Source organism: Polypterus senegalus, chromosome 11 (genome assembly GCF_016835505.1).
Source record: "Polypterus senegalus isolate Bchr_013 chromosome 11, ASM1683550v1, whole genome shotgun sequence".
Lineage (NCBI taxonomy): Eukaryota > Metazoa > Chordata > Cladistia > Polypteriformes > Polypteridae > Polypterus > Polypterus senegalus.
This window is the reverse complement of record NC_053164.1, coordinates 39903083-39918480: the sequence shown is the minus strand read 5'-3', so window position 1 is coordinate 39918480 and position 15398 is coordinate 39903083. Positions and strand designations below refer to the sequence as shown.

Below are 15398 nucleotides of genomic sequence, written 5' to 3'. Positions count from 1 at the left end.
TCTTTGGCAGGTTTCATGGCTAGTTTTTCATAATTTGGCAAGAATTCATTAATGATGATTGTGAACTACGCATGCTGGGTCTGTGCTGAACCGTTTTATTTTGTTCTACAGAGTCCCCTGAAAATGTCCTGATTTGGACAATTCAGACAGAGGGAATGTCAAATTACAGAATTCAAAAATGCTCATGTAAACCAAGAAAGTTTTTCAAAAATGAAACATCAGTTGTGCATACAAAGAGATTGTTCATAATTATTTTATAATAATAAGGACACATGGTGAACAAAGAGTTTTCTTCTTTTGTATTTACAGTATGATTAATCCAGCAGTAGAAAAGGGTACTAAACACACTCACGGTCACTTTCTGACTGAGACAACTTAGTGCTATCAGTGCCACCCACAGCATGCATTTGGATCATCTCAGCTCCTCCAACAAACAGAGACCTGTGAGTGTGACTCTCTTTTGGTTTTATAGGAAAAGAAGATGGAAAATGTTTAGCCACGGAAAATGAGAAAGCCAATAATGCTACAATTATTTTTGCTACAAAATCAATATTAACATGATTTGATACATTGAAAGGAACTACTACCAAAGGGTAGCATCTAAATGTATAATCAATCAGTGTGTACTGTACTGTAATATGCCTTTCATAGACTACACCATCATTAGCATTATGACCTCCCTGATTCAACCGTTTGACCATTCTTTTGCTGAACTACCTAACATTGTTGAATATAAAATGTGTTTAACCTCATATTTACATTTTACAACCATATTTTCATTTTTATAAATCTTCCTAGTGTTATACTAAATTCCCCAGATGTAAGTTTTGCTAATGTCAAGTTCTTGGTTTAGTTTAGTTTACTGTTGTCTATTCCCCATTCATCCATCCATTATACAACCCGATACATCCTAACACAGGGTCACGGAGGTCTGCTGGAGCCAATCCCAGTCAACACAGGACGCAAGGCAGGAAACAAATCCCGGGCAGGGCACCAGCCCACCGCAGTGTTGGACCTCTTCTACGCGGTAGAGTGCTGGGAAGGCAGCATTAAGAAGAAGGATATCTTACACCTAGACAAACTTGTGAGGAAGGCAGGCTCTATTGTAGGAATGAAGCTGGATAGTTTGACATCTATAGCAGAGCGACGGGCGCTGAGCAAACTCCTGTCAATCATGGAGAATTCACTGCATCCACTGAACAGTGTCATCTCCAGACAGAGGAGCAGCTTCAGCGACAGACAGACTGCTGTCACCGTCCTGCTCCACTGACAGACTGAGGAGATCTTTCCTCCCCCACACTATGCGACTCTTCAGTTCCACCCGGGGGGGTAAACGTTAACATTATACAAAGTTATTGTATGTTTTTACCTGCATTTTTATTACTTTTTAATTTAATATTGTTGCTGCTGCTGGATCTATCTATCTATCTATCTATCTTGTTAGTTAAATATTGTGTTAATTATTTTGGTATTTTTTTGTGCTAGTTATCTTCTTTTTTTCTTAATCATTGTATTTCTTTATTTTCTGAATTGTCCTTAATTCAATTTGTTGTTTGCCTTCTTCTCTTCATGTTTTACACCCCAAGGGGGAGGGGCCTCTCATTTATGTGGATGAGCTGCTAACAGGACGCCCATCTAGACCCCAGTTATAGACATTCACAAGCCCCCAGTTGGCTCTGGCATTGGGTTTTCTTTGGCTTCCTTTCCCAAAGGCTTCTTTTTTTGTGATAAAATTAAGATAAAGGCTGAGTTTATTTATTAGCATGGTTGCCACTGGGAATTGTCCTTCTATTTATTTATTTACTTGGCTGATGCCTTTATCCAAGTTCGTTTACATCATCTGTGACACAACTGGTTATATTTTTTTTGGTTTTTCTAATTGGACCACCAGCCAGGTGAAGTGACTTTGTCATGATCACACAATGACAACAGCAGGATTTAAACCTTCAGGCTCAATGTTTGAAGTCCAAGGCCTAAACCGCTATGCCACACTGCCTGTCTGTTTAATTTTGGCATTTTCCCCTGTTTTAGAATGCCCTAATCTTAGTCAGAAATATTGTTGTTTTAATTGGTGGTTTGCTTTAAGTGTCCTTTCCTTTTCTGCGTGGTTATTGTAATTATTGTTAAGAGAGTCTTTAGGATTCCTTTTGTTTAAGAGGTTTCAGTTATCTATCTTCATTGCTTGATGAACCCTTTTTTGTGTTAATGAAATAAGTAATATCCTGTTTGTTTCATTTTTAGTTCCTCGATGAAGGTATTTTGCTAAATAATTTAGATTTCACAAGGCCACTGATCTACCATCTTTTTACCTTATGTGCTAATTGTAACAGCTAACAGGATGCACTTCATTCTATGCCTGTGTAACACTGCACTCGCAGGTCCACAAACTGCCTCATTATGTTCTGTCTCATTCTTTTTTCAGCAAAAATATCAAAGTGCCATACTAGAATTTCTACTCTGATAAATGCCTGGAGGGGGCTAACTTATTTAAGATGCATTAATGCCTTCCTGTCACATCAAGACATTGGTTAAATTTCACAAAACTGTTCCCCTGAAGCTTTGCAGAATTCAAGAGAGGGCTCAGTCATGATTTTGAACATTTGATTGCCCTGTGCCCATCCACTGAAAAGTGTGCTGAATAAAAAAAATAATCAAACTGAATTTCCCTGATACTCAGAATACTGTTTCTCAGCTGGATCTCAGTATCAATGTTGAATGTCCAATTACAAAAAGGGTGACAATACCTAATTAATCAGTCCATACACTGCCTTTTTTCTCCTTTATTTTGGATATTAATGACCTGCTTTGTAAGATGAGGCCGACTACTTGTGTACTGGACCCCATCCCCATGTACACTAACTAAATCCTGACTTCATGCCATAATCCCGACTGCTACAACAATAATAAACTCATCCCTTGACACTGGCTCTGTGCCGCTCACTTTTAAAATCGCTTCTGTAACCCCAATGTTAAAAAAGTCTGGTCTTGATGCTGACGATCTTAACAATTTTTGGCCTATTTCCTATTTACCTTTCCTGTCAAAAGTTCTTGAGCGTATTGTAGCCTCCCAGCTCACCAATTACTTAACGTCTAATAACTTGATGGAACACTTTCAGTCTGGTTTCAGGGCGTGACACAGCTGTAAGACTGCTCTGCTACGGGTAGCCAATGATTTGCTTATGGCAGCAGACTCTTGACAAACCAGCATATTAACTCTATTAGACCTTAGTGCAGCATTTGACACTGTCAGACATGACATTCTACTGTCTAGAATGGAGAACATGTTGGGTATCTCTGGCACTGCCCTCCAGTGGTTCAAGTCCTATCTGACTGATAGGCAAGAGTTTGTTTGTCTTGGCAACAAAAGATCCAGCTCAGCGCCAGTCACACAAGGAGTTCCTCAGGGCTCTGTCCTCGGCCCTCTTCTCTTCTGTATTTATATGCTTCCCCTTGGCCATATTATTTGTAGCTATGGACTGGGTTATCATTTTTATGCAGATGATACTCAACTCTACTTCAATGTTAAAAGTAGAACTTCATCAGAGCTTTCTCAACTCACAACTTCCTTAGTGAAATTAAAACCTGGATGGAGCAGAACTCTTTAAAATTAAATTGCAACAAAACTGAACTCCTGCAAATTGGGACTAAAATGCAACTCAATAAAATGAGCTCCTTCCCAGTCCATCTTGGCGGTGATCTCATCAGACCTGCCTCTACTGCAAAGAATCTTGGTGTCATTTTGATTCCTCTTTCTCTTATTCTGCCCACATAAATCACATTAAGAAACTTTCTTACTTTCACCTCCGTAACATATCCTGTGTTCACTCATTCCTCTCCTTTTCTAATGCTGAGAAACTTGTCCATGCTTTTGTCACATTCCTCATATATTGTTGTAACTCGCTGCTGGCAGGTGCCCCTTTTAATCTTATATCACAGCTCCAGCTTATTCAAAACTCGGCTGCAAGAGTTCTTACTCAAACCAGCAGCAGCGAGCACATCACACCCATCCTGCTCCGTCTTCACTGGCTCCCTGTGTCTTACAGAATCAAATATAAAATCCTACTAATAACCTACAAAGCCTTAAATAACCTTGCACCAAACTACATCAGTGACCTTCTCCATCACTATGTGCCTGCCCGCCCACTAAGGTCCTCTGATTCTGGGAATCTTGTTGTGCCCCACACTAATCTACACTACATGGGTGACAGGGCCTTGAGCTATATAGCGCTCAGACTCTGGAATGACCTACCAAAATTAATCAGGTCAGCTGACTCCATGACTTCTTTTAAAAAAACATTTCAAAACTCATCTGTTCAGGAAGGCTTTTAGCTCTACTTGACTTTATTACCCTTCTCTCAGTTTACCTCTCTGTCAAGATGCTCATGTAACCTGTATGTGTGTGCTAGACCATCAACTATGTTGTCTGTTAAGCTTTTCTCTGAATTTACTATCTTAATCTTCTTTATTTATTTATTTGGTTTGTACAATGCTATATACTGTATACCCTACCGTTCTTTCTTATATTCTGTAAGTGCCTTGAACATGGGGAAGGCGCTATATAAATAAAATGTATTATTATTATTATTAAGAATCTTTTGAAAAAGTTGGCACAGTGGATATGAGCCATTGTCTGTGAGGAGTCTGCACATTCTCCTCCTCTCTGTATGGGATTTCTCTGCGTACTCTGATTTTTCCACCATATGCAGACTAGGTTAAGTGGCAGCTCTAAACTGCAGCAGTATGAGTGAGTGTGGTGTGGTGTGGTGTACATGGGTGTGGTGCCAGAATAGGCTTTGGTTCTCCCCAAATATGAAGTGATGTCAAGTAGGGTTGAGAAAGATTATACTTTATTTATTGTGAAGGACTGCAAGGCAGTAAGATGAACTGGGTTTTATCTATTTTGCCTGGGGGTTGGTATGGACCACTGCCTAGGTAAGATGCCAAGGAGCTGAGTGGAAGTTAGAATGGACTACTGTCTGGACAGTATGTCAAGGTGCCTTCTGGGAGTTGGTCTAGACTGTTGCCTGTACAGGATGCCAAGAAGTTGTCCAGAGGTTGCAGGAGGTCACATTCCAGTGAGTGGGAGATGTCACAAAGTCAGGACTTAGTCCTTTTGGCCTTTCACATGGAGAAGGAGGCCACAGCTGTACTCCAGCCACAGTTATAGGCCCCCGACACTCTAACGGGACAGCTACACCCAGAAGTACATCCGAGCAGAATGGCCAGTGCCCCAAAAATCTTCTGGGGCCAATTTTAAAAAAGAAAGTCTGTTTATTTAAGCAGGGGAGGTTGGAACAGGGAGAGAAGAGCAAACAATGGCTTACCTGGCAACAAGGAGGAAGAAGTGACCAGAAGTCTGGAGTGAGACAAAAAGGTAGGAAGGTGGTTTTGTGTATAGTTAGTTCCAAGAAGGTCATATATTATACTTTATCTTTTCCTTCTGTTATATCCTCCCTGGAACTAACGACTTCAAGTAATAAACTCCTAGTTTTGTTTGAACGGCGTTGTGTCAGGGCATTACTCTGGGATGGGAATACCTCAGGAGCACTTTTTGTTGGCCACAGTATGTATCTTTCAGTGGTCATACCAAGATGAAGTGCTGTAAAGCACACATTAATATAATTTAAAGAAACTTCATAAGTGTAATATATAATAATTCACACACATAATATTTTAAAAAGGAAAAAAAATAAAAGTAATCTATTGTGTCACAGTTGTCTCTGCTTCCCTGTACAGAGAGTGGTGGGAGCACAAATGAAACCACTGGAAAGGAGGCTGAGAATCTGAGATCTTTGTTATAATCTCTGATTTTCATAAATTATTTATGCTCTTGCTGAGTATAATCCTGACAATCCATATATGGAATCAGGGATTTTCTCAAGCAAGAATCTGGAATATTTGGTCAGAATTGGGGAACCTGGCGTATTTAGAAAGTTCATATTTTGTTTACATTATGCCATGTCGCCATTTTGATTTTCTGACAAGCACCTCTATTTTAGAGCTTTTGTATTTGTCATCTCCTAGGAAACAATCCAAAAAACGGTCTGCGGTGGACTTCTTGGTGATGTCATCAGCTTGACAACTTAAATATCATCCTCATTGGTTCTGGGGTATCCGATTTAGACAGACAAACATTGTTTAGCTGTGCTAAAAAACTTTATTTTTGCCCTTCTTGGTTACTGACTCTCGGTTCTTGTTTTTTCAATTTGATTTTTGGCCCTAGGTTTGATTTTGAAGATAATCATTTTATCTCCAGGTTTTGAACTTTGTTCATTCTCTGACTTTCTGATAATTTTTCATTTGTTTCCTTTTAACACAATTCTGCTGCACATTATTTCAGCAGAAGACCAATGACTCATTAGCTCTGCCTCCTGATAACATATCCCCACTGTCCCACACGCAAAAGTCACAGATAGCCTAATACAGCTGAGCGAGCATAACAAAAAACAATTTCTTGGCACACACTGGGACAGCTATAGGCACAGGCCAAGTATAGCCACTGGTTTTGGTGAGCCAAAGCCCATTCAAGTGCCAACCCACACTTTTGCTAGTGCACTTCAATTGTCAAGGACCCCCAGCTTGTTGATTTCATAATCGATTGTGTGTACCTCTCATTTCCTTTCTCCAAGGGAGAAGTTGTTGATATGAGTATATGGAAGTTTTAGTTAATATACAATAATCTTTTACAATTTATTACAAGTACTAGCAAAATACCGGTACTGCATTAAAATTTTTATAAAGAAGAAAATTAAACCTTTTTAAACTGAGGGAAAATATGCCAATAATTATTTGTTAAGGATCTCTTTGTATACCATGTTGTCAGTTCAGCCCTCCGGTTGTAACATGACCAAGCTGTGCGCTGAGCTTACTCTTGAGCATGTAACTTACAGTTGGCCATGTGAACAGTAATCTTGTATCAAATCTCACAGCTTGGATTGCTGCTGTCATAATCGGTTTGAGTTTCATGGTTTGTTTCAATTACGACAGTATTTGTAGGACTTGTGTTGAAGAGACATTCGGCATCTGTCAAGCGCTGTAAGCACACAACCGGTCTCATCGATAAAATCACATCCAGCTTTTGAGAGTTTAAACATTCATAAACATCAAAGTGTCCACTACTGAAATCGTCACCTGTGAATCTAAGATGTTTAAGAGGCATTGGCGGTTTCGAAAGGTGTAAAATATTTGGCCATTTCGGTACACTTGAAAGCAACAACCGAACAATTCAGCGGCAGCCATCAACTCTAGGTGAAGAGCTTAAGCATTTCACTCTTATAGTGCTCCTGTGTTAGTATAATTATCTCCTGTACCGTCATCAGTCCACACCTTGAACCTGTCCCAGTCATTCAATACATAAGACAGAATGTTCCTCTGGATATCAAGAGTGAGCCTGATATGGCCGTGCAATATGTAAGAGAATGGAAAAAGTAGGTGCCATCTCCGGGCATGGAAACCACTCGGTAAGTGACAGTTCTTTGATCGATAGTGATCATCTGGATAGACATGGTAATGGGGGTTGGAACAATAAAGGAAATGGGTACTTGAGCAATGTAAATTAAGTCTAAAATACTTACACAATAACTATAATTGTAATAAACAAACAATAAAACAGCGGAGAAGCCGTGGATTAAACAAAAAGGCTATAGTTATCAGTAGGGAGACGTGAATCCTGTGGCGAAGCAAGGAAGGGAATGTAGAGACTGGAGCGACGGATGGCCTTATATAGGCAGGCAGCCAACAACGTGGGAGGCGTTGGGATGGGGGACCCAACACCACCTCACACGGTGACCGAGGTGCAGGCTATGAACGTATATATGTACGTAAGTAGGATTCAGTTAGCGTTGGAAACCCGTGTACTCAATTTCTTGAAGATGGGCCCATAAGTAACAAAGACTGTTGAAAAGTTCAATATGGCGGCCGACAGATACCACCGAAATAAGTACGTACATTGGTTTCGGTCAGCTCAGGGAAGCCACCTACCAAATTTCGTGAAGATGGGGCCGTAAATAAGAAAGTTCAACATGACGGACTTTGTTGACCGTTATGACTGTTATGCGTAGAATTTCGAAATGAAACCTGCTTAACTGTTGTAAGTAAGCTGTAAGGATTGAGCCTGCCAAATTTCAGCCTTCTACCTACACGGGAAGATGGAGAATTAGTGACGTTGGAAAGTTCAATATGGCGGCCGACAGTGGTGTCATACCAATGAAATAAGTATGGATATCGGTTTCCGTTAAAAGTTCAATTTGGCGGCTGACAGTGACATCATACCACCGAAATAAGTACAAAATTTCAGCCTTCTACCTACACGGGAAGTTGGAGAATTAGTGACGTTGGAAAGTTCAATATGGCGGCTGACAGTGGCGTCATTCCATCAAAATAAATAAGTACATCGGTTTCGGTGAGCGCAATGAAGCCACCTACCAAATTTCGTGAAGATGGGGCCATAAATAAGAAAGTTCAACATGGCGGACGTTGTCGACCGTTATCGACTGTTATGACCGTTACGTGCAGAATTTCAAAATGAAACCTGCTTAACTTTTGTAAGCTGTAAGGAATAAGCCTGCCAAATTTCAGCTTTCTCCCTACATGGCAAGTTGGAGAATTAGTGATGAGTCAGTGAGTGAGTGAGTCAGTCAGTCAGTCAGTCAGTCAGTGAGGGCTTTGCCTTTTATTATTATAGATATTTTATAAATATTTATATATAAAGCCATAATAGATAGAATGATTCATTAAAACAGACATAAAATTACTGAATGTAACTCAAGGGCTTACTAAATGTAACTTAAAGCTGAAAGAGCAAGAGGTCTCTGTCTCATCTTAGAAGCTACCAGTGTTATTTTCTAAGGTTAGAATAAGGCAAATGACTAACAAACACCTATCCAGAAAGTGAAGATAAACTAATGGGAAAGCCTGTACCCACTTCTATGAAGTGGTGCTAAAATCAATGGGAAATTCAGCTAAACACCGCTCTTAGCCAAGTGGAATTTACAATAATGGCAGAATCAACACGAGTTAGAAATTACTGGTGGCTTTAGTTGATTGGAAGAGATGATAAAGTTCTACATATTAAGTCAGATGATGTGGTGTACAGTAATCCCCAACCTATCGCGGAGGTTACGTTCCAGACCCACCCGTGATAGGTGAAAATTCGCGATATAGAAAGACCACATTTTTTTTTATCGTTTAAGCCTTAAAAAACCCATCCCACAGGCTTTAAACACATGTAAACTTATTAAAACACACTTTGTAAACACATATGATATGTGGATGTCGGGCTATGGATACAAGTAACATCTCTCTATTTTAAAACATTTTAACTTTAAGCAAGACAAGGCAATGAGACAGGATAAGAGCTGCTGTACAGGCTTTTAAATGATTGACATGCAGAGCGAAAAGCTGAAAAAGCATCTTGGCAGATGCAGCACAGAGCCAGTACAAAGTCCACTTCTCCTTAGCGTGCATTTAGCTCCCCCCCTTCACAACACGAAGTGGCAGGAGCATAGCACGCCTCCGGTGGTGGGGAGGGGGGATTTGAGCAAAGCGATTGTGACCAGATCTGAGCACTTCTCCTTAGCGTGCGTTCAGCCATCACACACCAACTCCTCCTCCTCCTTCAGAACGCACAGAGTAAACAGAACAGAAATCTTGACAGAAGCAGCACAAAGCCAGTATCTGATCTGTCCACTCCTGCTTAGCGTGCGTTCAGACCCCCTTCACAATGTGGGGAGCATTATAAGTGCCACGAGAAAGAGATTTAACCACACCCGGGGCAGGAAATAAAGGACAAATATTGTTTTTACTAAAGTTTTAAAGTAAAAATGAAAATAATACATATGTAACAATTCCCATGAAATAACAACTGCTTTAAATTGTTTATCCAGTAAACCAAACGAGGGGGTGGGTGAGCGAAGCGAGCAGGGGGCGGAGCCCCCTAGTGATAATAATAGTATTAATAAATCCATGATGTAGCGGGGCGCTATAGCTGAACCGCGATAGGGTGGGGATTACTGTATTAGATAAGATGATGTAATTAGAAAAAAAAGTTTAAAAGCAGATGAATTGTTTAACTGATTCACATAATATTAAAAGCATAAATATTACAGTGCCACTACATAAAGGGGAAGCAAATGCCTTAATAAAAAATCCATTAAGTCAATTTGGCAAAAGAACTGGGATAATGATAAGAAAAGATGGCATCTATATGAAATTCAGAGCAAAGCAGGAGGTAGAAAAATGAGGGAGGAAGTCATAATCACAAGATTATGTCTTGGGCACTCAGGATTAAACTATTCACTGTTTGGAATACACAAACATGGCACAGGGTTATGCAGAAGGTGTTTCCTGAAACAGTAAAGCCTGTAATACTGAAGTGCACTGCATATAAGAAGCAAAGAATGCATCTTTTTGAAAAAATGAAATCTATGGAACAGGAGGTTATCACAACAGAAAGTACCAGTATATTAGGACAGTGTCGGCAATTTAGTGTTTCAAAATGCTTATTTGGATTTTTAGAAAATGTTGGACTTTTTGATATTATTTGAGTTTTTTTCTAACCCCAGGATATGCTTCCTGCCTCTATGCTGCAGCTCAGTAGGTGGCAGTAATGCACCATTTACATTGGTCTAAAACCGAAAAGAAGAAGAAGAATTGATTGCACACTCAATGGACTGAGGCATTTGTGCAAATAAAGAATTGTTCTGCATTCTCATCTGGGCTCCGTGACTGCTTTCTGTGAAGATGTAGGAAAGTTTTTCTAACAACAGGTGCTCTGATGTCTAAGGGGGACCTCCTGTACTTATGACTGATGTTATCTACAACTCGAGGATCTTCCACCTACCACTGCTTAGATGGCCGTGGGGGGCGGACCTGTGTGTGACATCATCACTCCTCCCACGTAATCACGTGAACTGACTGTGACCGCAGTACGTAGAAAAGAAGGAAGAGCTCCTAAAGAGCGCTGAAGAAAAACGCTGAATACTTTATTCGCAAGATACAAGTTTAATGAGAAGACACAAGGTATAAACGAGACTTTGGATCACTTTGTAACGGAGTTAAAATTGCTGTAGCGAGAAACTTTTAAGTGCTGGGTCTTAGCTAACATTAAATAAAGCCGTGGACATCGCAACATGACACAAGAGAGCAGCTCACGTGAACTGACTGAACGCAGTATGAGTGATCACTTCCATGCATCAAACCTGTTCAAAAAATGCATTACACAATTGACAAGGTGGGAAAAGAATATGCTCTGAGCTGAGCTCCACAGCTAACGCGGTCTTGCGGAAGCAACTTTGTCACACTGCCACCAAATACTCACAGAAAAATCCACAAGTTAATACACACGCTGTCTTAGAGTTTCTCCACATTCAATGTATTCCTCGCATCCCCATTACACCCTCTGATCTCCCATTTCAATTCAGATGCCTCCAATTTCCAGTAAGGCTCTGCTTCGCGATGAGAAATAAGAAGTCTCAGGGACAGACCCAACAAAAGGTTGCCATTGATTTCAGGCAAGATTGCTTTTCTCCTGGACAACTATACGTTGCATTCTCAAGAGTGAGCTTGCGCAGCTTCGTCATATTACAACCGGAGTGCTGAACTGACAACGTGATATACAAAGAGAACTATAATAAGCGGAGAACCCGTGGATTAAATAAAAAGGCAGCTTCCTTGGCAAAGCAAGGAAAAAGGATGGCTTTATATGTCATTCATTTATAAAGCAGCGGAGAAGCTGTGTGAAGGCAGCTACACAAAACAACAGCAGAGCGCCACACTCTAAATATATTCCTCGCATCACCGTTATACCCTCTGATCTCCCATTTCAATTCAAATGCCTCAAATTTCCAGTAAGGCTCTGCTTTGCGATGACAATTAATAAGTATCAGGGACACACCCTACAAAAGGTTGCCATTGATTTGAGGCAAGATTGCTTTCCTCCTGGACAAAACTATACGTTGCATTCTCAACAGTAATCTCAGTGCACAGCTTGGTCATATTACAACCGGAGTGCTGAACTAACAACGTGGTATACAAAGAGACCCTTAACAGATAGTTATTGGTATATTTTCCCTCAGTTTAAAAAGGTTTTCTTTTCTTCTTAATAAAAATTTAAAAGCAGTTCTTCGTCGCTGCGAAGCACGGGATTTTGCTATATACAGTATATATATATATATATATATGTGTGTGTGTGTATGTATGTGTATATATATATATGTAGATATGTATATATATATATATGTGTGTGTGTATATGTAGATCTGTATATATATGTATATATGTGTATATATATATATATATGTATAACTATATATATATATATATATATATATATATATATATATATGTGTGTGTGTGTGTGTGTGTGTGTGTGTGTGTGTGTGTGTATGTATATATATATGTATGTATGTGTTGTCGCAGGTGGCTGGGTGTGGTCACCAATCAGCCACCTACTTAAGGAGCTGCCACCCTGTAATCAAGGCTGGAGTCGGGTGAAGAGGAAGACAAGGTCGAGGCAGAGGAGGCGAGGAGAGGCCCGTGTGTGTGAAGAAAGTGGCTATTGAAAGCCTAGACTTTGGGGGGTTTGGTGGCGGTGCACTTGACTTTGTATATAATTGTTTAAATAAACGTGGGTGATGGAGCAAATGGTGTCCGCCTGTGTGTGTCCGGGCCGCTATCTTTCACAGTGTATATATATATATATATATATATATATATATATATATATATATATATATACATATATGTATGTGTGTATATATGTATATTTATCTGTATGTATGTATGTATATATGTTTATGTGTGTGTGTATGTATGTATGTGTATATATATGTTGATATGTGTATATATGTATATATGTAGATGTGTATATGTGTATATATATGGAGATATGTGTATGTGTACATATGTGTATATGTAGAGATGTTTATATGTGTGTGTGTCTGTGTGTGTGTATATATATATATATATATATATATATATATATATATATATATATATGACAGCAACACTCATAACAGTGACAAAAGAATTACATTGACAATCATATTAAATTATTTTTAAAATGTTTCCTTTTCTTTTTCATTAATTCTTTAACACACTCTACTTCTACACTACTTCTCCGCTGCGAAGCGCGGGTATTTTGCTAGTAAAATATAAAATGATCAATTAATACTCTTTTCCAAAGTAGATTCTTAACATTCTTTTGTTTTAGCACATTAAAAACAAGGAAAGGTATGCTATGACTACGGAGGAAATCTTTGTGACCATTTTATGACAACTGGGACAGAGTGCCCAGAATGTCTTAAACATGCGGATTAGGTCCATATACAACCTTCTGTGCGCAATAATAAAAACTCCTTTAGCCAAGAGTAGGACATGTAATCTTGTCCCAGAATGCACTTGCTTATCCCCTTCAGCACGTGTCTAATGAACAGATATTGTTTCTGAACACCAATTTAAAACCATGAAAATGTAAGAAGCCCTGTAATCTGAATAGCTCCATGTACAGTATCTGTGATCAGATGTGTGACCCCTGGATGAACTCAGAATTTCTAATGGGGTTACACTGTTTATATTTTTTTAAATTTAAATTTCAAATCACTTGCAGTATAACAAGGAGAAATAAATGATAGCCCTATGATGCCTCCTAGAACCAAGTCTACAGGTATGTGGGCCAATGGCAACCAGACATATGATGGAATTATACAGCTGCTGTTAACAATAAATTAAAAATTAAATGATATTAAAAATAGCAGCACAGATCAACTCATACCTGGACTTTGTATCACCATGTAAAAGACATGTGCCAGAGTAATAATTTTGTATGACATTTTTTTTGTAAAAGGCTCCTTTATAAAATTGTATCTGAAGCCTGTCTGCTTAACGGCATTCCTTTTGAACATATCTAAAATGATGATGATTCAATGCTTGTCTGTTTCTATATCCTCTGTAACTTTTGTATAATCTTAAATTAACAGCCTAACAGAAAATAATACTGGAGACAGCAACAGATTGCACAACTGAATCACCATGGATCAAGCTAAGTGGCAGAAAACTAATGGATGGACGGATGGAATGGTTGCACTCATTTCCTCTTTTTGCAACTAGACCTGTATGGTTTTGCTTAGACGTTTATATTTGTTCATTTACTAAGATTTATATGTATATGTATATAAAAAGGAACAGAATATAGAGAAATAGCGAAAGGGCTTTGAACATGTACCTTTTCTTGAACAAAGTCCAGAATGTTCTTAAAATCCAGGTCATCATAATAATGCTTGATGCCCTCTCTTATGCTGCTCTGGAAAACTGCTGCTGTCTGAAGGAAGAAAAACATCATAAGAAATGTCATTCTGTGTCCTTACTGATAACAACCATTACATTTCAAAGACATGCACCGTTAAAACTACAAAGCGAGTGATAACATTCAGTGCATTCTTCCTACTTTCTGAGAATGAAAACCAGAATGGCTCCTGCCCCTATAAGCTAAGTAAACATTATAGCAAACTGTCCCCAGGCAGCTTCATTAGGGAGAAGCAGGGGGTGCAAAAAACACTGATACAAAAATAGTCAGATATTCACCTTCCATGTGTGGAATTATTTACAAAACTCCATGAGGAAAGACAACGGTTACATTGTGTCTGTTGTCACACACGTGTGCATGGGAAGCAGCTGAAGGGCTTAGGAAATACTGTTTATACATCTGCCCGGGGGGGGCGGGGTGCACTGACGCTCTTTCTGAGTTCTCTGCAGGTCTTACCGGAAATCCCACCAGGAGCCGCCATTTCCAGGAAGGACACATCACCTCCGGTTCCGGCCCCAAGAATGAGGTCACTTCCGGTTCCGGCCCTAAGGATGATGTCACTTCCAGTTCCGGCCCAGAGGACGACATCATTTCCGCCCTCTGTGCTATAAAGCTCACTGCCTTTGCTTAGGCAGGCAGTTCTGTTTTGGACTCTGTTGTGTAACAACTGTTTAAATATGCCTCAAAGACTTTTGCAGCCGGGAAACCGAATTAAACGGGTGGCTGCCCCAAACCTTTCTACGTCTCTGGTCTCCTCTTCTTACAGTGGCGTAGTCGGCAGGATGGTGTCCCGATGAACCGGGACACGAACTTCATGGAACCAGGTGGGTGAGTACGGGGCCGAGTTTCAGGGCAGGGAGTGCGCGGAGGGTCAGGAAGGGCGGTGCAGGCTCTGCTCCATGAGCATAACCGGGGTTGACCACCCATCTCGTGGAGAAGGTAGAGGGACCCACAGGCGTGGGCTGGCTTCTGGGGAACACACCGAGTGGCTCAGTATGCTCTCCTTGGCAGGAAAGCCGAGCTGCCCATCGGGACCAAGGTCCCTGTTAGCGATGGGTTGTCCCCAGGCTGGCAGGTGAAGAAATAATAAACTGGG

The 15398-nt window shown here is 40.0% G+C and overlaps 1 protein-coding gene across 1 annotated transcript in view; it reads right to left on the bottom strand.

Moving 5' to 3' along the window:
- zgc:110329 (uncharacterized protein LOC550500 homolog) overlaps window positions 1-15398 on the bottom strand; it is a 506110-nt gene that overhangs the window by 217169 nt on the left and 273543 nt on the right. Inside the window, exon 4 of the mRNA XM_039768433.1 lies at window positions 14222-14317. Coding sequence (XP_039624367.1) covers window positions 14222-14317 — 96 coding nt within the window. The remainder of the gene's footprint in view (window positions 1-14221; window positions 14318-15398) is intronic.